The sequence below is a fragment of the Wyeomyia smithii genome, chromosome 2 (assembly GCF_029784165.1).
Source record: "Wyeomyia smithii strain HCP4-BCI-WySm-NY-G18 chromosome 2, ASM2978416v1, whole genome shotgun sequence".
Taxonomy (NCBI): Eukaryota; Metazoa; Arthropoda; class Insecta; order Diptera; family Culicidae; genus Wyeomyia; species Wyeomyia smithii.
The window spans coordinates 105,099,950-105,122,515 of NC_073695.1; the positions used below are offsets into that span (position 1 = coordinate 105,099,950).

At 34.1% G+C, this 22,566-nt stretch overlaps 2 protein-coding genes and 1 long non-coding RNA gene across 6 annotated transcripts; 1 reads left to right on the forward strand and 2 right to left on the reverse strand.

Annotated features, from left to right (window-relative positions):
- The first annotated feature begins 1,544 nt into the window (after positions 1-1,544).
- Positions 1,545-14,217, forward strand: LOC129723598 (alcohol dehydrogenase 2-like). Of its 3 annotated transcripts, XR_008727778.1 has the most exons (6): positions 11,571-11,748; positions 12,831-13,064; positions 13,119-13,292; positions 13,448-13,605; positions 13,659-13,837; positions 13,920-14,217. XR_008727778.1 is itself a non-coding variant. In XM_055677921.1 (5 exons), the coding sequence occupies exons 1-5, from the start codon at positions 1,693-1,695 to the stop codon at positions 13,780-13,782; spliced, it is 702 nt and encodes a 233-aa protein (XP_055533896.1). In that variant the 5' UTR covers positions 1,545-1,692; the 3' UTR covers positions 13,783-13,934. The 3 variants fall into 3 exon arrangements, 2 of the variants coding, with proteins under 2 accessions (XP_055533896.1, XP_055533894.1); XM_055677921.1 differs by lacking the exon at positions 11,571-11,748 and adding an exon at positions 1,545-1,704 and having other exon boundaries at positions 13,659-13,934; XM_055677919.1 differs by having other exon boundaries at positions 11,572-11,748; positions 13,659-13,934.
- A 4,770-nt stretch (positions 14,218-18,987) lies between these two features.
- Positions 18,988-19,810, reverse strand: LOC129721869 (lectin subunit alpha-like). Its single transcript, XM_055674951.1, has 2 exons — positions 19,762-19,810; positions 18,988-19,398 (listed from the first exon to the last, which is right to left on the reverse strand). The coding sequence occupies exons 1-2, from the start codon at positions 19,777-19,779 to the stop codon at positions 19,018-19,020; spliced, it is 399 nt and encodes a 132-aa protein (XP_055530926.1). The 5' UTR covers positions 19,780-19,810; the 3' UTR covers positions 18,988-19,017.
- Positions 19,811-21,288: 1,478 nt separating this feature from the next.
- Positions 21,289-21,797, reverse strand: LOC129721870 (uncharacterized). 2 transcript variants are annotated; one of them, XR_008727504.1, is made up of 3 exons: positions 21,666-21,797; positions 21,537-21,600; positions 21,289-21,456 (listed from the first exon to the last, which is right to left on the reverse strand). It is a non-coding gene; the product is annotated as an uncharacterized LOC129721870 (long non-coding RNA). The 2 variants fall into 2 exon arrangements; XR_008727503.1 differs by having other exon boundaries at positions 21,511-21,600.
- Positions 21,798-22,566: the final 769 nt, after the last annotated feature.

Below are 22,566 nucleotides of genomic sequence, written 5' to 3' on the forward strand. Positions count from 1 at the left end.
TTCCAGTTTAAACTGGATTCCTCCAGTTTTTTTCAATTGATCCAGTCAAACAGTTTATTCCCAAAATCTTCCAGCTTTTTCAGATATTTGCCAGTTTTATCCAGTTTTTTATTCACTGAAGCTCCGATTGATTTTCGGGAATATTTTTGAAACGTAAATTTTGTAGATTGATAAATTATTTTGACAATTCTTAACAGCATTTTCAGTATTCTATCTTCTCGCACGAAACACAGTCAAATTAAAGACTGCATGACATGGTTGAGATCACATCCCTGTCACGAACGTCATCCCCATACATTTCGCTTGAAGCCGTTTTTCTCTGGCTCTCTGGCTCAATTATACGTCAAAAGGCTGTCAGTGCTTGCGAAACAGCCGATTAAGCACCGTCCATGCGAGATCAACTGTTGCTGCAAGTGGGGTGACGAAATGTAGAAAGCGAAAAACGATTGTTTTGTTTTGAACGTTTCGTGGATTTTGTGCAGGACATAAATGGTCACGTTCAAACTTGTTTCAACACGTTCCGGATAGCCCTACATTCAATGTAGTTAGAAACACGCAAAAAATCCGTACAGTAACACATGCGGCACAATGAACGAAGCTTATGACCATATTTCCAATAGCAGCGCCATCATAATCGGCGGCGGCTTCAGGAAACTGTTGCCATGACTTCGGTCTGGTTGAAATAGAACCAAACAAATAGATTTTACCAGACCATTAAAAAAAATTCTATTTATTTTCTGTTGCGTAGCAGTTAAGAAGTTGTTAGGAGAATCAATTACCAAAAGATAGCGAAGCCAGAAATAATTGAAATTTCAACTTCACTGATGTAACGAAAGAATTTTTCTCTATTTTCTTAATTTTGGGATAGATTGATTGCGTAATTTTAAATTTTGCTGCTGTTAGAGAAAAAATTTTCAGTACATAATTTCAACAAAATGTAATGCCCTGTTCAGACTACGCCTGATATCACCTGATATTGCCAGATGATATCGGATATCACATCGAGCGTTCACACTACAGTGAGCTGATATGATTTGACATTTGCTTTGGTAATTGAAAAAAGAAGAAAACGAAAACAAGTCAAAGCTAAAACAAGACAACAAGAGCAATGGGATTAGGATAGAGATGTCAGCTACTTGGCTCGCACCAACGCGAACTCTCAAATGCAACTATCAAAATGTGAGGGACGAAAATAGCAAAAATATTTCCTTTTTTTTTTCTCGCATGCAACGCGAATTGCGAAATTTGTAGGGTTGCGTCAAATGTCTGTTGGCCGTGTTGCCAATGTAGGGGATACGGGTTACATAAAATAAATATTCAGATTAAAAAATAAATTTATGTTATTTCATACTACATTACAAGCATATTATATCCAGAATCCTGCGGTTACACTGTTATCATTATCTCAATGTTTGGAATACTGTGGGTAGACTGTATCTACCAAGTCTTCGGTTAACATTCACGCATACACTCTCATACCTAGAGATCGGCTGGAAGATTATTTCCTCAGCGATTCGTCGTCAGTTTACTGAGTGATTTACACAGTGAAAGACTGCGGAAAAATGAGCTCTTGTCGAGCTGGTACGTCTGGACACTACAGCCAACTGCTGGAAATGTGGTTATTATTGGTTTTCGAACATGATATCCGCGATAGCATGTAGCCGAGGTGATATCCGTTGACAGCTCGATTGTATGGGATATCAGGTAATATCGCCTCGATAGCGCGAATCGCCTGATATCAGGTGTTATGCGGTGTACTGTGAACGGGGTATAAGCCCGAAGCAAAACAGTGCTGATTAAAATGAGTATTTTTTTGCGAAGAGTTATCTCTTTAGTTGCTGTTTAAAAAACTGTCACTGGATTCAATTCCCATAACAGAAAAGCACTCTCACAATCATTTTCTCCTTTTTTTTTTTTCAATTTATTTGGAATCCAGTTTTTTCCAGTTTGTTCTTCCGCCTTTTTTCCAGTTAAATCGAAAATTTTATTGGCAACTCTGGCTACAACCTTGCTACATATCTTTTTAATGATATTTAGCTTTCTGCCATCTCCATTCCGGATTCTCTCCTAGTGGTCGCTCACCTCCGCTTTAGTATACGCGAATTGAACAGTGAAGCAAGTGCAGAAAGATCAGTGCGTCTTGAACTGTCCTACAGATCAGACGTTTTTTCGGTTGCCTGTGGACTGGTCTTTGACTGCCTATAGCTTCAAAGTTTGTGTTTTGTCAGTGTGTCTTTTAAAGACTACCTGAAAGTTATTTCCCATCAGACTACCTACTTTTGAATTTAACATTTGTTTTAACTTTTTTCGTATCACCTGAAATGGCTAGACGGAAAAAGAAACCTCGCATCGCTGCGGGGAGGAAAAGAGAGACATCTCTTTCTGACACTTCGAGTGTCTGTAGTGACAATCCTTTTGATATTTTGCCTGAGCAAGAAGCTGGTGAAATGGAAGTTATGAGTAATGAAACTATACAAAATGTCAATTCTTTAAAAAAGGAAAAAGTTCCACCTATTGTGGTAACTATTTCTTCTGAATTTAATATTTTCAAAAAGGAACTTTCAACGTTTGTTTCTGACGTTAAAGTTACCTATCAAATTGGTCGTAGAGGCGAATGCCGCTTATTAGCCGACTCTATAAAGGGTCGTAATCGTCTTATTCAGTATTTAACTGAAAAGATGTATAAATTTTTTACATATGACACGAAGAGCGCCAAGCCGTTCGTATTGAAAGGTCTCACCAACGATCAAACCGTTGATGAGATCAAACTTACTTTGACAGAATTACTTGGTATAGCCCCTACCCAAGTAATTCTAATGAAACAAAAATCACGAGGCGATAACAGTCAGAGAACTGGAATTTCCCTTGTTAATTTTTTAATTCATTTTAACCGCAATGAGGTTAACAACTTAAAATTTTTTGAAAAAGCACATGCTTTGTATAATGTGCGTGTAAAGTGGGAAATTCATAGGAAGTATGGCGGAGGTGAAAAGCATATCACCCAATGCCGTACTTGCCAACGTTATGGCAATGGTTCCAAATTCTGTAACATGGACCAAAAATGTCTTAATTGTGGAGACTCTTCTCACAAATAGGACACATGTCCTGTGAAAGAGAGCAAAAATTTTCGCTGTGCGAATTGTAACGGCAACCATATGTCAAATTTTTATCAATGCCCAGTCCGTTTAGCAATTGTTAAGGCAAGGTAAACAAAATTCAATTTCTCAATTAAAACCAACTTCAAAACAAAATTCTCCAAGCGTACCAGTGACGCATAGTTTACCTACTCCTTTGCATACCCGTTTAATTTATGCACAGGTTACAGGTAGTTCGAACATTATACCGCCTAGTGTTGGTAGTTCGAAAATGACCGTTAATATGGGTAAGCAAAACACGCTAGAAAATAATTGTACACCTATTACTCCAGCTAATATTGCTGCCGAAAATATTTTTTCTAATGTCAACTGCCTGGGGCCTATTACGGCAGGTAAACTTTCTTTTTTGCAACAGGCAATGTTCGATCTTATGAACGCCATGTTGCAGGCAAAATCAATGTTTGAAGCCATTCAAATAGGCACAAACTTTACTATTAAAATTGTTTCTAATTTAAAATTTAGCAATGATTTTAAATAAAACAATTAAAATATTAAATTGGAATGCTCGCTCATTGAAGGCCAATGAGAATGAGCTTTTTAATTTTTTAACAGTAAATAATGTGCATATTGCAATTATTACTGAAACATTTTTGAAACCTAACAAAAAATTTAAATATGATCCCAACTACGTGGTTCATAGATATGATAGGATTCAGGGTTCCGGCGGTGGAGTTGCAATTGTTATTCATCGCCGAATCAAACATCGTGCTCTTCCCCATCTTGAGACGAAAGTTATTGAAACTTTGGGAATTGAAGTTCAAACTGAACTTGGGATTTTATTTATTGCCGCAGCATATTTACCATTTCAATGCACACGCGAGCACAAAAATTATTTTAAAGGTGATTTACAAAAACTCAGCAGAAATCGTTCGAAATTTTTTATAATCGGCGATATTAACGCTAAACATCGTTCATGGAATAATTCTCAAAGTAATTCCAATGGCAAAATTTTATTCAATGATTGTTCTTCAGGATACTATTCTATTTTGTCTCCGAATAGTCCTACATGCTTTTCTTCTGTAAAAAACCCTTCAACAATTGATTTGGTGCTTACAGATCAAAGTCATGTATGTAGTGATTTGATCAAACATGCTGACTTTGATTCTGACCATCTTCCAATAACTTTTTCTTTATCACATGGATCAGTTTTAAACCCTATGAGCTCTGTTTTTAATTATAACAATGCCAATTGGGAAAGATACAAAACTCATATTGAGAGAAATTTCAATAATGAGCTTGATTTGCAAAACGAAGTGAATATTGATTCCGCTTTGGAAGCATTAAAATGTGCAATTGTTGATGCCAGGAATTATTCTGTTCCAAAGGCTCAAGTGAAATTTGATTCACCAATAATTGACGAAAATCTTCAACTTCTAATTCGTACATTAAACATAGATTAAACATAGATTTACTCTTCTGAGAAATCAAAATTTTGAGACTAAAATTGAAAAATTGAAACCATATTCAAAACCTTTTTGGAAGCTGTCGAAGATTCTTAAGAAACCTTCAAAGCCTATTCCAGTTTTAAAAGATGGTGAACGTTTTCTTGTAACCAATAAACAAAAGGCTCAAAGACTTGCTCAGCAGTTTGAGAGTGTTCATAACACAAATTTGAATTTTGTGAGTCCAATTGAAAATGAAGTCACACGTCAATTTGATTTAATTTCTTCCCAGAATTGTTTACCTGCAGAAATAATTGAAACTAACTTGAGTGAGATTAAATCAATTATTAAAAATTTCAAGAATATGAAGGTACCTGGTGACGATGGAATCTTTAATATACTAATCAAACATCTCCCTGAGAGCACAATGGAATTTTTAGTGAAAATTTTCAATTGCTGCTTCAAAATTGCATATTTTCCCAAATTATGGAAAAATGCAAAAATTACTCCAATTTTAAAACCGGATAAAAACCCAGCTGAAGTTTCAAGTTATCGACCAATCAGTTTGCTTTCTTCAATAAGTAAACTGTTTGAGAGAATTATTCTTAACAGAATGATGTCACACATCAACGAAAATTCATTGCAATAACACGAGCAAACGTCAATGAAAGTTAATACCCTGTTTTTAAAACTATTTATAAAGATTTACAGAAAGAGATTAAACATAGATTTACTCTTCTGAGGAATCAAAATTTTGAGACTAAAGTTAAAAAATTGAAACCATATTCAAAAAAAAAAACAGTTTGGATTTCGCCATGGGCATTTCACTACTCATCAATTGCTCAGAGTTACTAATATGATACGAGCTAACAAATCTGAAGGTTATTCCACTGGAGCTGCTCTTTTAGACATAGAAAAAGCATTCGACAGTGTTTGGCATAAAGGTTTGATTGCGAAATTGCAAACTTTTAATTTTCCAATTTTCCTAACCAAAATTTAAAAAAATTATCTTACTGATCGAACTCTGCAGGTTGTCTATCAGAATTCAAAATCTGATAGATTTCCTGTCAGAGCAGGTGTACCTCAAGGTTCAGTCTTGGGTCCAGTCCTGTACAACATATTCACTTCAGATCTTCCTGATTTGCCTCCAGGATGCACAAAGTCATTGTTCTGCGATGACACAAGCATTTCCATAAAAGGAAAAAGTCTTCGTGTCATATGCAGTCGATTGCAGAAAAGTTTAGATATTTTTTCTTCCTACTTGCAAAAGTGGAAAATCTCTCCCAATGCTTCTAAAACTCAAATGATAATTTTTCCGCATAAGCCTAGGGCTTCTTTCCTCAAGCTAAACAATAATCACGTTGTCAAGATGAATGGGGTTATTTTAAGTTGGTCTGACAAGGTTAAGTACTTGAGACTAATTTACGATGAAAAACTTATTTTCAAAGAGCACATTGAAAGTATACAAGCCAAGTGCATCAAATATACGAGATGTTTATATCCTCTCATTAACAGGAATTCTAAACTTTGTTTAAAGAACAAACTTTTGATTTACAAACAAATTTTTAGACCAGCAATGCTTTATGCTGTACCGATCTGGTCAAGTTGCTGTTCAACAAGAAAGAAAACGCTCCAAAGGATTCAGAATAAAATTCTGAAAATGATTTTGAAGCGTCCTCCTTGGTTTGGTACACTCGAATTACATAGACTTACTGGTGTTTAACCATTAGAAGCTATGTCAAATAAAATTATTAACAATTTTCGACAAAAATCGTTGCAATCCTCAATTGCTACGATAAGCTCTCTTTATAGCCAATAAGTTAGCAATTAAGTTAGTTGTAAGTTTACTTCCCCTTTTCTGACAAGTAGGTTTAAATCCCCACGAATGATAAGTCAACAAAAAAGCAAACAAATCCTAACAATTAAAATTACAAATTTCTAACAGTGTTGAGAAGTCACCATTTGTGATTGGACACACATACTCATTATTTACTAATATTTATCATAAATACTTAAGCAGCTACTAACAAATCCCCCCCTTATAAAAAAAGTGCACAAAGACGAAGTTATGTAGCCATTCTAGTAACATTTACGCCAGAACTAGTTAAACTGCAAGAGGAGTCTGTTGTGTTGTGAGTGTTATTGCTCATTGCAGCATCTTGGTGGCTTTTGTAATATTCCGGAATGCTGGCGGCATGAAAATTATATAAGCAGACAGTCTGATTCGAAAGTGGGCGAATTTCCGGGCTGCTGATAGTTTTAACACAATTTGGGTAATAACGTCGGTTCAACTAGAAAAAAAAATTAATTTTGTGTTATAAAAAATTGTATTTTTTTTTGTAATAACAATTAAGTAATAAAAATAAATGGTAAAAACAATGCTATGAACAACTTTTTTTGCATGGACTTTTGTGTAATGCAAAAATATAAATAAATTGTATGTTTTGCTACTTATCTACAGAAAAAGTAATTATCTTTTTGAAACTCTAAAAACAGAGTATCGACATTTTCTTTGGCTGGCATAATGTATAAATAAACTGTTAAAGGGAAATGCTACCCTAAACTGGCTATTTTGTTTTGGCTATAAGTTTTTTTTTTGGGATTTTTCTGTAGATTTGAAACATATATGTAAAGTGACCAGACATTCCGCATTTCGCGGGACAGTCCCGCGTTCCAACAAATTGTCCCGCGTAAAAAAAACGTCCCGTGTTTTAGCATGAAACGTCGGGATCAGGTGTTATCTCGAAAAAATTTGAAAAAACGATTTTCTAGGACATAGAAAATTCTTAAGCCTGTGGAGAGCTTTCCAACTAAAAATTTGTAAGTAATTAACCGATTTTTTCCAATTTTTTTTCAGGTAACACTGGATCTCGACGGTTTGTACATTTCTAAAACATTTGACAAACAAAAAATTGTGATACCGAACATTACACGAACTTAATAAGTGAAAAAAGTGAAAATGTGACCGCTTTGAGGCGCTACTTCCCCACGTCCGATTGAGCTGAACGTTGTTCAAGAATACGAAATTACTGAACCTTACTGCTAAACGAAATGCTAAGGTCGAATTATTACAAGTCATTGCCACGTAACGTGTAATTTTTGACCATTTCGAAAAAAATTATTACCCCCCCTCTCTCATCTTTAAACAAAATTGGTGTCCCGCGTTTGAGCTCTAACTATCTGGTCACTTTACATATATGTAGTACACAAAAACGAGTTTTGTAGTATATGAGCATACATTTAAAGATTGTTATGGAAATAAATTAATACCCGGGATCACCAGAATCTTAGATCTGATTCATACATATCTTTCAGTTTCAATATGCTAGGAAGAGAAAAATATATTAGAAATATACGCTATGTAGAATCAATGAGGTATATAAAGGTTAGAAAGAAGAAGACACTTGTCAGTATTAGTAGCGAAAAATAGGCAAAAACCATGTGGTTTTGGGTTGTAACGTTAATCTCAACAACAAGCAAATGCCATTTGAAATTGTATACCATATTGTTTATTGGCACAGGAAGGCTTTTTCAGCCGTCAGACGTCATAACTTGTGAAAAATTCTTGAAAAAAAATGTACTGAAAAAATGTACTTTCGTTTCATGAAGAAACTTAAAGAGTGGTTGATCGGGATCAGCATGCACTTCTTTCTATTTCTTTTGGTAGCTGATTCATTGTTGTAAATATGAATCTACAACGTCCCCGTGACTTTTGAGCATTCTACAGGCAATGCCGCGAAATGATGGCCACTAGTAAAGCTTGAAATTAATATTAACTACGTTTCCTGTATCGGTTCCGTAACTATTGAGTTTCAATTTTGTGTTTATAGTGACAATACATTCCAGATTTGTATGACAAATTCTATACTATGTATTGTGGTTCATAGAGTATGGCATGTATCTTATAGCCTCGTCTGTAACAAACTTACTGTGTTCTGCTGGCAGAATCTTTTTATGAATTTTGTTCACGCCCTATTCGGTCCAGTTTCTGTTGTCTGGTTGATGTCTGCTGTGGAAGCTATAAAATTAGTACTTATTTAGGGTATACGTTGAGTGGTTCTGTTGTAGACTTGAAATGTGCAGACTCATAAGTAGTCTATAGTAAAAGTTTAGCATTATTAACTTTCATTGACTTTTGCTCGTGTTATTGCAAATGTCATTAACTAGAGCTCTGTGATAATGATGAGGATTTCATAGTTAACTTGAGGTCTACTGTGAGTGCATGTACCTTATTGGCTTATATCGCATTACATAAAACAATGAGCCTAGACGACCTTGAACTAAACCTGTTCGAGTTTGTTGATATTTATAAAAAGAGTTATCTCGAGATGACTTTTTCAACGATTTGTTTCTTTTCATTACAACTAACATTCATCATGTATCGACTAGTAAACTGGATGAATGCTGCATACCCTTCTTGGCGCCTATTCGAATGAACAGATTATTTTAGGGGCGTCATTCACACGGATGATTATCTGATCATTAATACCTGCTGTGTATCGGTAGAAATTGCGTTCCATGAGACAAATGAAAAGAGATCAAAATTTCACTATCTATTCAGATGTAGTCTGGATGATATTTTTTGCAAATCAATGAAAAAATGCTATTTTTCTGCTTAGAAAAATCAAACAACTTTGGCTTTAAATCAGTTTCAATTCAAAAATATTAAAACAAAATGCAGATAGTAATGATGCCACACACATGATCGAGATCTGACAACGTTGCAATTTTAAATGAATTCAACTCCAAATTTTATTTATTATCCGGAAAATTGAGAAATGTTTTTTCCTAGTCAAATGAAATTTATGAAAACTTATGGAATTTAAAAAACATCCTTTATAGGAAATATAGTGCAACATGTTTGATAGTTTTTAGTTTCCATCATACAAAACTAATTTGGTTTGAAAATGCAAGAAAACTTTTTTTTCATTTTGAGAATTTTGGCTTTAGTTCATCGTTGTGACAAGTCTCGTATTGATAGATTGATGTATATATAGTAGGGTGGGGAAAAATGATCGATTTTCCAGAACCCGGTTTTTTTGGTTCCTTTTGGGGTCCCAAACAATCCTAAACTTACCTGAAGTCGATTGGTTTTGTCTCCGCTTGGCGCATTGCATTTCAAGTTTGTATGAAAATTCATATGGGAAAACCTACTTTCTTGCATTTACCTTTCTAGCGAGCTCAATAATGCTCTAATAATGACCTACATTATGTGAATCTTGTTTTCTGCCAACATTACCAATGTAACGGCGTCAGTAGGATTCCCATCAGAAGTAACCTGTCGTAACGAGTTTATACACTCAGCTGGACCAAGCAAACAAATTTAGGTCAATATTCTAGACGTAAATAGAATCCACAACGTGTTTCAGAGGTTACTTCTGATGGAAATCTTACTGTCGCCGGTACACTGGCAGTGTTGGCAGAAAAAATGATTTGCAACATAAATTTTGACATACTCAACTTTGAACAGCTCTAGTATTTTTTGGCACTTCATAGCTCTTTAGTGTCTTCGGCCAAGTTGTTAGGCATCAAAAAACCTACCATTTGAAGTCATGAAACCTATGGTGTGAGCCATTTTGAGCTCTTTAGAATGGAAAATACAAAAAGGTTGGGTTTTCCATACAAATCTCCATATAAATTTGAAATGCAATGCGCCAAGCGGAGACAAAACCAATCGACTTCCAATAAATTCAGAACAGTTTGGGGCCCCAAACAGAAAAAAAAAATTGGTCCTGGCTTTCTGCTATCAAGTTTCGTTTTTTCCATATAACAATTCCCCACCCTAATGTATAGGCATGCAAAACTAGTTGCGTACATTGATTTATGAACATTATATGCGAGATCGACTTTTATAGTAACAAACGGTCCCTGTTCTAGTAGAGGTCAGATTACAAACTGCTGCATTGGCGCTGTGTAAAACCGCAAACAAGAAACAAGCTATAATTATTAAAATTAATTACGACTCTGAATGTTTTTTACACTTTAACTCAACAGTTTCTACTTACTGTCAATAAGAACAGGACAACAATAAGCAACTGACAGGAAACGCTTTAATATTTTTAATAATTCGATTCCCTTGACTTAAACGAAAAAAAATATATTGATAGCAGTAAAATTTTTCATCCTTTCCTATAACTGGAATCGTAAAATTATTGTGATGTTTATTGTTTTTCTTTAGGAGAAATAGTTGATACGTTTATTTTGCTTTCGAAAGTTGACCATTTTAATAAGACAGACTTCGCAACATTATGAAGGAAAACTATGCAAACTATTGACTCCAATTGTTTCTCTAAATGGAGATTCGAACATACGACGATACGCAAGTTAATCGAAGATCGTGCTTCGAGAATAACATGAAGGTTGTCTACAGTAGATGCTAACGAAAGCCAGTGTAATCGGGTAAGATGTATTTTACAGTCAACCAGAGGGGATTCACTGCTGTCAAATTTCATATATGTGTGTGTTATCGCAGATCAACTCTGGTCCATGACGTTTGTTGGTCCATGATGTTTGTAACTATGAACAATAATGGGGGAAAAATGTGAATAGCTAAACAACATTCATGAAAGTTTTCCGCGGTTTCTCGAGTTTTGATGAAAAACATTCCAATTCTATAATATTTCACATCGATCAATTTCATGAACAAAAGGAACAAAAACCAAAACAAACACCATGTTGCCGAATATGTTGGTTACACGATTTTTGACAGATAGATCCCCCCTGCAGTCAACGTCGTTTAAAAATTGATGTATACCAGCAACAAACAAAAACTAAAAAGTAATTCGTATTGTTTGTGCTACATGCAATTTTTTTGTCTTGAAATTTGTACTTATTTCTACTTTTTTTCTACTTTACTCGATGTTTTTTTACTACAAATTATAACTGTAAAATAAAATATTTAAATGTAAACGTACTGTGAAATAAATATCTTGTTAAAAACATCCTATGGTTTAATTTTGGAATCATATCTCGTATTACTTTCTTACCTCACAAGACCATACGCACAGTTAGTATGCTTGCACCTGTTCACTAGGTATCTAACGAGTAATTGTCTAGGATATTGCGTTTAGTTACAATTCACTTCTCGAGCGGTACAGAACATTGCTTGTAAGACTAGAATGTTACTGAAAAATAAGACTGCTATAATAACTGGAGGTGCGAGTGGCATTGGATTTGCAACAGCAGAAGAATTACTCAAACATGGTGTTTCGGTATGAAATTTATCCTGTAATTCCTACAGTGTTACAAGCGACCTTGAAGTTTTTATTTATGTGGAGAGATCGCAGTCCTGCGTAAAATAAATACACTTGGCTCAAAACACAAGCGCTATAATGAGGCGAACATGTTTTAGTCTGTGCGTATAAATCGAACGTAATTTATTAAACAAGATTATTGTTCAATATTAAAGCATTGCAGACCATTGGCATTCTTAGGATGTTTTTTACCGCACAAGCTAGGCCTTTAATTCACTTACATATAGTTGAACTTTTCATGTAAGGCGTAATTGTTTGTTATTTACAATTATGAATGACACTAGAACACCTGTGTCTTTTGCTTGTGTCTTTTGCTATGTAAGTGATATTTTTCTTCTCAACCGATTTACACGCATCAACTGCAGTGAAACTAATTGTTGATCGAAAGTACACATCAGAACACAGAGATAGATAGTAAAACATTCGTAGTTGATAACATTTGCGATTTTATATCCATTTTTGAACATTCAGACAACACGTTGACTGATCCATAATTGTAGTGGGACTGTATATGATATATAAGCGCGATTATGTAAGTTTTATATGTCTCACTATGAATAATTCTGTTTCGCATTTAAAGTTGTGTTTCAGTTCCGCTCCAGGTACATACAAATTGCACATCGTACAGGCATCACATTAGGAAAACCCGGATAGTTTTTTTTCAGGAGAACTATCAGATCGAAATATTGATTGAAAACACGTTTTTTTTTTAATTTTATATATATTCTGTATTAAACCTTTGAAACCATTTCGCGTATTTTTAATGTTCAGTGACAAGAAATTAAATGATTTTTTTTTCAAAATATCTTCTATTCGATGATATTCAGAAGAATGCACAATTTCTCATTAAATGGTACATGGAAATATGTAACAGAATAGATCTACAATTTTTGCTTACATGTATGTACATTGAACCAAATTGGCAATGGTAATTAGTAAAAAAAAAAACAAGTTTAGTAGAATCTGTGGTAATGGGTGCATAAGGATAAGATTTTATTTTCATTAGGCAGACTAAGCTTATTCAGTATTTCTCTCCGCAGAAGATTCTCCTTATTGATTTGAACGAAAGCTTGAACCCAGATTTGAAAGCCCAACTGAATGCATGTAACCAGAATGCCGAGATATTTTACGCCCAGTGTGATGTATCGAATAAGTTGCAACTTGAAAAGATACTGCGTCAGGATGCTATCCAATGGCTAGGATCGATCGACATTCTAGTGAATTCGGCTGGAGTACTAGAAGGTTCCGCAGCGCACTGCATTGGAGTCAACCTAGTATCATATTTTTCACTATTGCTAAAATAACTTTTCAAGCGATATTTTTTATAGATTGGATTGATTGAATGTACGTTCATCACGATTGACCTTATGACGAAGGAGAAATCAGGAACGGGTGGATTTATAGTGAATATTTCGTCAATTGCCGGATTGGAACCGTACCCTATTGCCGTTGTTTACACGGCTTCCAAATTTGGAGTAACCGGATTCACCAGAAGTTTGGGGGTAATATATGATCGTTTTTCTCTTGTTCTAAACAACTTTGTAATAGCTTTAGAATAAAATTAACAAATTTTTGATTTTCCCTGTTGGTAGGTGTTTCGAAATTTAAATTTAAACTTAAGCTGGAGCACTAGTATTTAATCTTTTTTCATCTGCAGACCGATTTGCTGTATAATAGAACAGGTGTAAAGTTAGCTGTTGTTTGTCCTGGGGCTACTGAAACAAAAATGATCCAAGAAGCAGGAGATCATATGTGTACATACCCTTGGATGATGCCTGCTGCTCGAGAGTTACTAGCCAAGTTTACTATGCAACAGTAACATTTTTCACTACCATTTCGAAACACTAAAACAAAATCTTTTTTTCTAGACCAAGTGCGGTTGGAAAGTGTGTTGTGAAGGCAATCACCGAAGGTGAGACGGGATCAATCTGGGTAGCATCAGAAGATAAAATAATTCCAATACAAACCGAGCAGTGTAAATTCAAATTTTAACGAAAGTTGTCTACGTATCTTCAGTTGCCATTCTCGACAGTTTCGAAACCACGAGGTATTTTTTGATCAATTATAACTTTAATTACGATTTTCGCTAATCATAATTTTTGGGCTCAAATGCAAATTTCTAAATATAGCTGTACACTGAAAAATATGAATCCTTCGTGATTTGAGAAAGCACGGCTCTTTTTGAATTTTATCAGAAAATTCACTTTCGACATAGGGTATCGGCTTTATTATCGTCAGGTTTTACTTATTATAGTCCAGGGAGTAAATGATGTCCTAGAGCGTTAATGTTTTTGCAAAATAATTTTTAAGGGAAATTCAACTCTTTTGAGTATTAATATGATTTTTTTTTCTTCAATTCCGGATATTATTTACATTTGTGACATTTTTCTTTTTGTCGATTCTATCTAGAAATGCCAAATTTCATGCTGGATTTCGATGAGAAAAAAAATTAAAAAATATATATTCTGTAAAATGTGTTAATTATTTTTCTATAAACTTAACCTTCAATAAAAAAAAATGTCTTTCATCTCTTCATCCAGATTTTTTTATCAAAAATTTTGTTAGGTATGTATTTAAGTTTCTTAATAAAACTAATAAAATCTACTCTTTTTTGTTTGAACTATAATTAGGCGATCATTCGTATTTCATATGGTCAAAATTACGGTGTTTTTTTTGTAAAGTATTGTTAGTTCCCTATAATTCATTCACAGACAGTAAAACCAAAGATTTATGAGCTACAATGCTTTGAGCCTATTCCAAAAATGCTTCCGACTTTTTAGAAAATTACTCTTGAGTCTGAAAAATTTCTCCATCCGCGGAAAATACCCAGTTTGCTAAATCAAATACGTGTGCAAAGTTTCATTCAAATAAGAAATGGTTGATATTCGACCATTAGGTCATTTCTCATTTGATTTTTATTCTGAAGTGTTCAAAGTTTGAGACTTTCAAGGCTTGGATCAAATATATACTACAGAACTCTGTCACGTGTAATTGTTTCAGTTAAACGTAATTGAGTCAATTGAGTTGAATAAGCCAGTTTGTGTTTCAAGTCATCTTTGATTCAGTTTTATGTGCTCTTGAGCCTTTTGTGTCTCTGAGTTTCGTGAGAGACCCGATTGAGCAACATTTCTCCATTGCTCGAAAATTGTTTGGATGAACATGGTACAGAATCAGCACTCTTTAATTAATCCTGAACAAACAAACAACTACCTATATTCTCTTCGAGCTGTTCAAAAAATATATGTATTATTTTCGACACCGAGTTGTTGGTTGTTGATGTGTTAACAGCTTAACACACATCAGCTTTTCATTACATAACTGGCTATTCGTATCTATTTTAACCACTTTTTATTCTAAAAATTCTCAATACAATGTTTATCGACACCTTCGCAAATGAAATATTCCCTAGAATTACGGCACTCGTTGTCATTCCATTGTCAAACACGATTCACGTATATATTGTGAATAATCTCAATACAGTGTTCAGCACGGTTTTCGTTGTTCGGTTCGTTATCAGCCCAGTTAGAGAAGGTCAACAACTGACCACTGGATACCCAGGTATAGGTTCCTTCCTCCGCAAGATCGCTGGCGCCGATCCAGAATCTGGTGGCATTGGAAAATTTATCCGTCTTCTCTACAAATCGAATCAGTTCGTTGTGTTCTACTTGAGATTTCACCGATACAAAAACCATCCCAAGTGTTGTACAAAACTCATTGGCTTTGTGCCAATTCGCCTGCAATAGAAATACTATCAGTTAAAGTTATAGTTTTGGATTGAACGTTTTTTTCAACTTTAAGATTCGGTATGAAGTATCGTTTAGCGCCGAGTACAGATTGTACGAGTATTAAAAGAATAATGATCTTCTTTGTCATGTTGCAACTGATTACTACGGTGAACTGAGCTGTGTGCTCAAATTCGTATAAACTTTGTTTGAAATGATAATAAGAGTGATGTGAATCCCCTATCAAACAGCTCTGCATGTGTTAGATTTTGTTTCAAATGCAAAGTTACAATAAAACATAACTTAGTTCTTTTAGGATACTACACGAAGCCATTTGATGAGAAGTTACCTAGTGCTTAGGTCATTCTATGGAAAGCATACACTTATTCACTCAAAGAGTGTATTCAGTTTGTTGTATCAAAACAGGTATATATAGGTATGAAGCATGTTGGACAGCTATTCTATAAGTTGCACACAAACATGTGTAAAACTTGTTTACAGTTCACTTAACGAACGACAAATATCACTCTTACCGAATGGTTCCAGTCTAGATTTTTGCTCATAATTGAAGAATGGGCTAATATGCCATTTTTACCAATATAAAGTAAAAAGTTTCTCATGATAGTAAAAACCTCGAACAATGTCACTACCGAATCCGATTGTCAAAAAATGCATGGGGGTTGGCAAAAAGATCACGTGATCTTTTCTCTTGACTTTAATTTATTATTATTTTTTTTACATTAGGGGGGTTTGTTAGTAGCTTAGGTATTTATGATAAATATTAGTAAATAATGAGTTTGTGTGGCCAATCACGAATGAGCCGTTGTGGAACAGAGTGGTATAAAGATCAGTTTTTTGCATTAACTTAAAAACTGAAGTTGGGAAATTAAGAAAATTTTTAAGAATCGAACTTTATAGCTGATTTTTACACCGTGTTGAAATTTCGTCCGAAACAGAATGGCCACTCTGTTTCGGAATAGATGTGCATTCTATGTACATACATCGGTGTAATACTATCATGTAACACGAGACATGTAACATATTACAAGTGATAATTAACATGTCACTTGTCCTGTAACATGTCACACGTGATTTGTAACATGTTACACGTAATGTAAAACGAAAAATGTAACATGTGAAATACAATGTAATATTTAACTTGATGTCAATGGCCGAAAAGGCTGATAGTAAACGCGACGCGACAAATCCGTACTAAACTGATAATATGTCCGGACAATTCAGCAATGTTATGCAGGGCTGCGATCGAATGAGTCGCCTGATCAGCCTTGCTGTACTAAAATCAGCTGCTGCTATGCCGGTTCAACAAGACTCTACATATTTCGATAGTTCAATGGCTAACTATTGTACTGTTTAAATATGTAGAGCAAAACCACAAAATCGCAATTTCCCGCATTTTGCTGGACGCATAGCTAATTTTCCAATCGATTGCTGTGGAAATGAAGGAAATCTGTTGGAAACTTACTGAGTTTCAAGCAATCGAAAGTGGACAGGTTTCGTAACGCTCTCGATGTTTATGGTTTTCAACTTGTACCCTTATATAAGATGCCGTAAGACGTAAGTCTACGTAAAAAACAATTCTAGCATTGAAACGGTTTGTTTGTTCGGTATAGTGCCTTCGGCACTGTTGATCAGAATTAATATTGTGTGTTCTGCCACAAATGGTGACATATCAACACTATTATATATATATATATATATATATATATATATATATATATATATATATATATATATATATATATATATATATATATATATATATATATATATATATATATATATATATATATATATATATATATATATATATATATATATATATTTGTACGCTCTTTTATATTATTGAATGTTATTAGCTTTCGCAGTTAAGTTAATGTAATTGTAGGAAAATAATTAAACCTACTTGTCAAGGAGAGAAAAAAAAAGAATAAAACAAAACTCAAAATAATTTTAAAACTATCTTACTGACTATTAAGTGAGCTAATCGTTGCAATTGAGGATTGCAACGATTTTTGTCGGAATTTGTTGATAGTGTGGCTTGACATATTTTCCAATGTTTCTACATTAGTGAGCCTATGTAGCTCATTCGTGCTAAACCAGGGAGGACGCTTCAAAATCATTTTCAAAAGTTTATTCTGAATCCTTTGAAGTGTCTTCTTCCTGGTTGCACAACAACTTGTCCAGATGGGAACTGTATATAACATTGCTGGTCTGAAAATTTGTTTGTAAATTAACAGTTTATTCTTGGGACAAAGTCTAGATTTCCTGTTGATAAGAGGATATAAACATTTGATATACTTATTGCACTTTGACTGGATATTTTCAATGTGCTCCTTGAAAGTAAGATTCTCATCATAAATAAGCCCTAAGTATTCAACTTGATCAGACCAATTTAAGACCACACCGTTCATCTTAATAATGTGGTTATTGGCGGGTTTGAGAAATGAAACTCTTGGCTTATCCGGAATCATCTCTTTTCTTCAATTCCGGATTTTATTTACATTTGTGACATTTTTCTTTTTGTCGATTCTATCTAGAAATGCCAAATTTTATGCTGTATTTCGATGAGAAAAAAAATTAAAAAATATATATTCTGTAAAATGTGTTAATTATTTTTCTATAAACTTAACCTTCAATCAAAAAAATGTCTTTCATCTCTTCATCCAGAATTTTTTATCAGAAATTTTGTTAGGTATGTATTTAAGTTTCTTAATAAAACTAATAAAATCAACCCTTTTTTGTTTGAACTATAATTAGGCGATCATTCGTATTTTATATGGTCAAAATTACGGTGTTTTTTTTTGTAAAGTATTGTTAGTTCCCTATAATTCATTCTCAGACAGTAAAACCAAAGATTTATGAGCTACAATGCTTTGAGCCTATCCCAAAAATGCTTCCGACCTTTTAGAAAATTACTCTTGAGTCTGAAAAATTTCTCCATCCGCGGAAAATACCCAGTTTGCTAAGTCAAATACGTGTGCAAAGTTTCATTCAAATGAGAAATGGTTGATATTCGATCATTAGGTCTTTTCTCATTCGGTTTTTATTCTGAGGTGTTCGAAGTTTGAGACTGTTCGGAGCTTGGATCAAATATATACTACAGAACTCTGTCACGTGTAATTGTTTCAGTTAAACGTAATTGAGTCAATTGAGTTGAATAAGCCAGTTTGTGTTTTAAGTCATCTTTGATTCAGTTTTATGTGCTTTTGAGCCTTTTGTGCCTCAGAGTTTCGTAAGAGACCCGATTAAGCAACATTTCTTCATTGCTCGAAAATTGTCTGTAAGGGCATGGTCAGCATCAATAAATTCATGCATGAATATCCAGAAAAAATAAACAACTACCTAAATTCTCCTAGAGCTGTTCAAAAATACGTGTGCTATTTTGGACACTGAGTTGTATGTTGTTGATGTGTTAACAGCTTAACACACATCAGCTTTTCATTAAATAACTGGCTATTCGTATCTATTTTAATCACTTTTTATTCTAAAAATTCTCAATACAATGTTTATCGACACCTTCGCAAATGAAATATTCCCTAGGATTACGGCACTCGTTGTCATTCCATTGCCAAACACGATTCACGTATATATTGAGAATAATTTCAATACAGTGTTCAGCATGGTTTTCGTTGTTCGGTTCGTTATCAGCCCAGTTAGAGAAGGTCAACAACTGACCACTGGATACCCAGGTATAGGTTCCTTCCTCCGCAAGATCGCTGGCGCCGATCCAGAATCTGGTGGCATTGGAAAATTTATCCATCTTCTCTACAAATCGAATCAGTTCGTTGTGTTCTACTTGAGATTTCATCGATACAAAAACCATTCCAAGTGTTGTACAAAACTCATTGGCTTTGTGCCAATTCGCCTGCAATAGAAATACTATCAGTTAAAGTTATAGTTTTGGATTGAACGTATTTTCCAACTTTAAGATTCGGTATGAAGTATCGTTTAGCGCCGAGTACAGATTGTACGAGTATTGAAAGAACTAGGTGGCCCGTAGTGGCTAGCCACTTTCAAATGCATTTTATACTAATAAAATTTGGTATTTAATCTAAAATGATAAATTATTTTTTTGAAATATCGAGTTGAAGTTCAAGATGTAACTATGACAATATCGACAATTCGATGCAGATGACCAGCGCTGGTTTCAAGCTTAATTAATTATCTTAACTGCGATAAATCCTTCGTTCAGTAGATCATGAAAAAACGCGTGGATTTATTTGCTTACCCGCAAACGAATCTGCATTTCGCTTCTTATACGGATCCACTGCACAGCTATTTTCTCCAACATCTAGAAACTTTTTCTTCATTATTTGCTAATATTCGAAAAATTGTTTTCTAACAATTTAATCTTTTTTTAATTTCATTACATGAATAATAGTTGATTTTCTCAATTGTTTGATGTTACATATGTTTTATTTAAACTAAACTTAAAAAATAAACAAAAATGAACGTGATTGAAAAAAAAAAAACAATTTACAAAAACCATTGCTCATGAAAAAATACTGGATTGCTCAAAAAAATATTCACACATGCAAAAGTTCGTCTTTGCAATTTGTTATTAACAATAGCAAAGCTTGGAATAACTAAATACTGTCCTCTTTTAATCATTGATGGGTAGTTCAAATCACTCTCTAATAATCCGATATAACTTCACACATGATGAATGACGCGCATGGAACATCTGTCATCTGTGCGTTCCATCACAGAACCCTTTTCTAGTGTTGCGTAACAACATAACAATCCTCATCCCATCACCACCACCTTTGTCGGAGAGGAATCAGTTTTTACCTCAAACTTCAAACTCTTATAACTCATCAACTATATACACAATTGAGACAAACTGTATTGCATATTAAAGATCAATCTGTTCTCGAACCTTACTGAATAGTTTCATCGTGAAAATTTTCAAGTATGGTTGTTGAACTTGAATCAAAGCTTGAATGTTACCCGTCGGGAATGGGTTTATCTTATACTGTAGATTTTTTTGAAACAGCTAAAATTTTCACGTATCAGCAAAATAATTGTCGCTTTTCCCGTACATCTTGAACGTCGTAGTATACTTAAAGAATTAATTTGGGGTACAATATATGCAGCATGTCTTGTGTAGGTTAAATGTCTTTTCTATTTTTAAAAATATCGAAAAAAAAACACTATATTGCTCTATCTTTAGGTACAACTTCTTGAGAACATTTTTGTAAATTTTGTTAGAGCTTTGAGTAATAGGGAGAAAGTAGGATAGATTTCAAGTGCGGCTTGTCACGCGCCATGAGCTAAACTTGAAACTCGATATGGTGTTTTGCATAAAATGGCTTTGCCGAGTTACGGCCGGTTTTCTTAAATTTTTAAAAAATGTTCGTTATTACCGTCTTCGGTCGTAATTGATTTTTTCAATAAACAAACAACTTTTTGCTATCGAATAACTGTACTATTGAAAAACTACAATTTCAATGCATAAAAATTGCTACACACTTGAAAAGAATCCAAACTGCTTATTTTTCCGAGCAAAAAGGTTTATAATCCCCATCATGTTCTTGAATTTTTCATAGTCTATCCTTAAAGAATTACAACAGGTACTGCCTTATTCCATCACTTGACAACCTAAATTTGATGGCAATGCCATAGAACTTATTACATATTACATAGAACATGTAACTATAAAGTAACGTTCATAATCAACTGACAGTGGTTTGGCTATCTTCAGATTTCATTTACATGCTTGATATCTTTGATACTATATCTTTCTTACATCTTAAAATTGCCTTCCGCCCTTTGTTACGTTTTTGGCGGTTTTTGTCGATGCACCTGCATCAGAACCTATAGCCATGTGCTATTTTAACACGTGTACCGAATATTAGTTAAGACGCAGTTAGCTTTGATTTCCTTACGACTGGTTTCATATCAGGCGACAGGAGGTGGAGGGCTAAAAGCAAAGGTAACTTGTAGTCAGAACATGAGTGTTTGCGTTGCTACATACAAAAAAATTAACAAACTTTAGTGTACCTCAGGTTCAGAGTTTGCTTGGGAAAAGGGCAATTTGAGTAACTTTCGTTTGTCGTGCGCGTGACTGAAAGACAAGAAAACTATATATATTCCGATAATGATCTTTTTTGTCATGTTGCAACTGATTACCACGGTGAACTGAGCTGTGTGCTTAAATTCGTATAAACTTTGTTTGAAATGATAATAAGAGTGATGTGAATCCCCTATCAAACAGCTTTGCATGTGTTAGATTTTGTTTCAAATGCAAAATTACAATAAAACATAACTTAGTTCTTTTAGTATACTACACGAAGCCACTTGATGAGAAGTTACCTAGTACTTAGGTCGTTCTATGGAAAGCATACACTAATTCACTCAAAGAGTGTGTTCAGTTTGTTGTATCAAAACAGGTATATATAGATATGAAGCATGTTGGACAGCTATTCTAAAAGTTGCACACAAACGTGTGTAAAACTTGTTTACAGTTCACTTAACGAACGACAAATATCACTCTTACCGAATGGTTCCAGTCTAGATTTTTGCTCATAATTGAAGAATGGGCTAATATGCCATTTTTACCAATATAAAGTAAAAAGTTTCTCATGATAGTAAAAACCTCAAACAATGTCACTACCGAAACCGATTGTCAAAAAATGCATGGGGGTTGGCAAAAAGATCACGTGATCTTTTCTCTTGACTTTAATTTATTATTTTTTACATAAGGGGGGTTTGTTAGTAGCTTACGTATTTATGATATATATTAGTAAATAATGAGTTTGTGTGGCCAATCACGAATGAGCCGTTGTGGAACAGAGTGGTATAAAAACCATTTTTTTCGAAAATGAGTTTTTGGCATAAACTTAAAAAGCTGAAGTTGGGAAATTAAGAAAATTTCGAAGAATCGAACTTTATAGTTGATTTTTACATCGTGTTGAAATTTCGTCCGAAACAGAATGGCCATTCTAACATGTAACATGTTACACGTAATGTAAAACGAAAAACAACATGTAACATGTTGTAACATGTGAAATACAATGTAATATTTAACTTA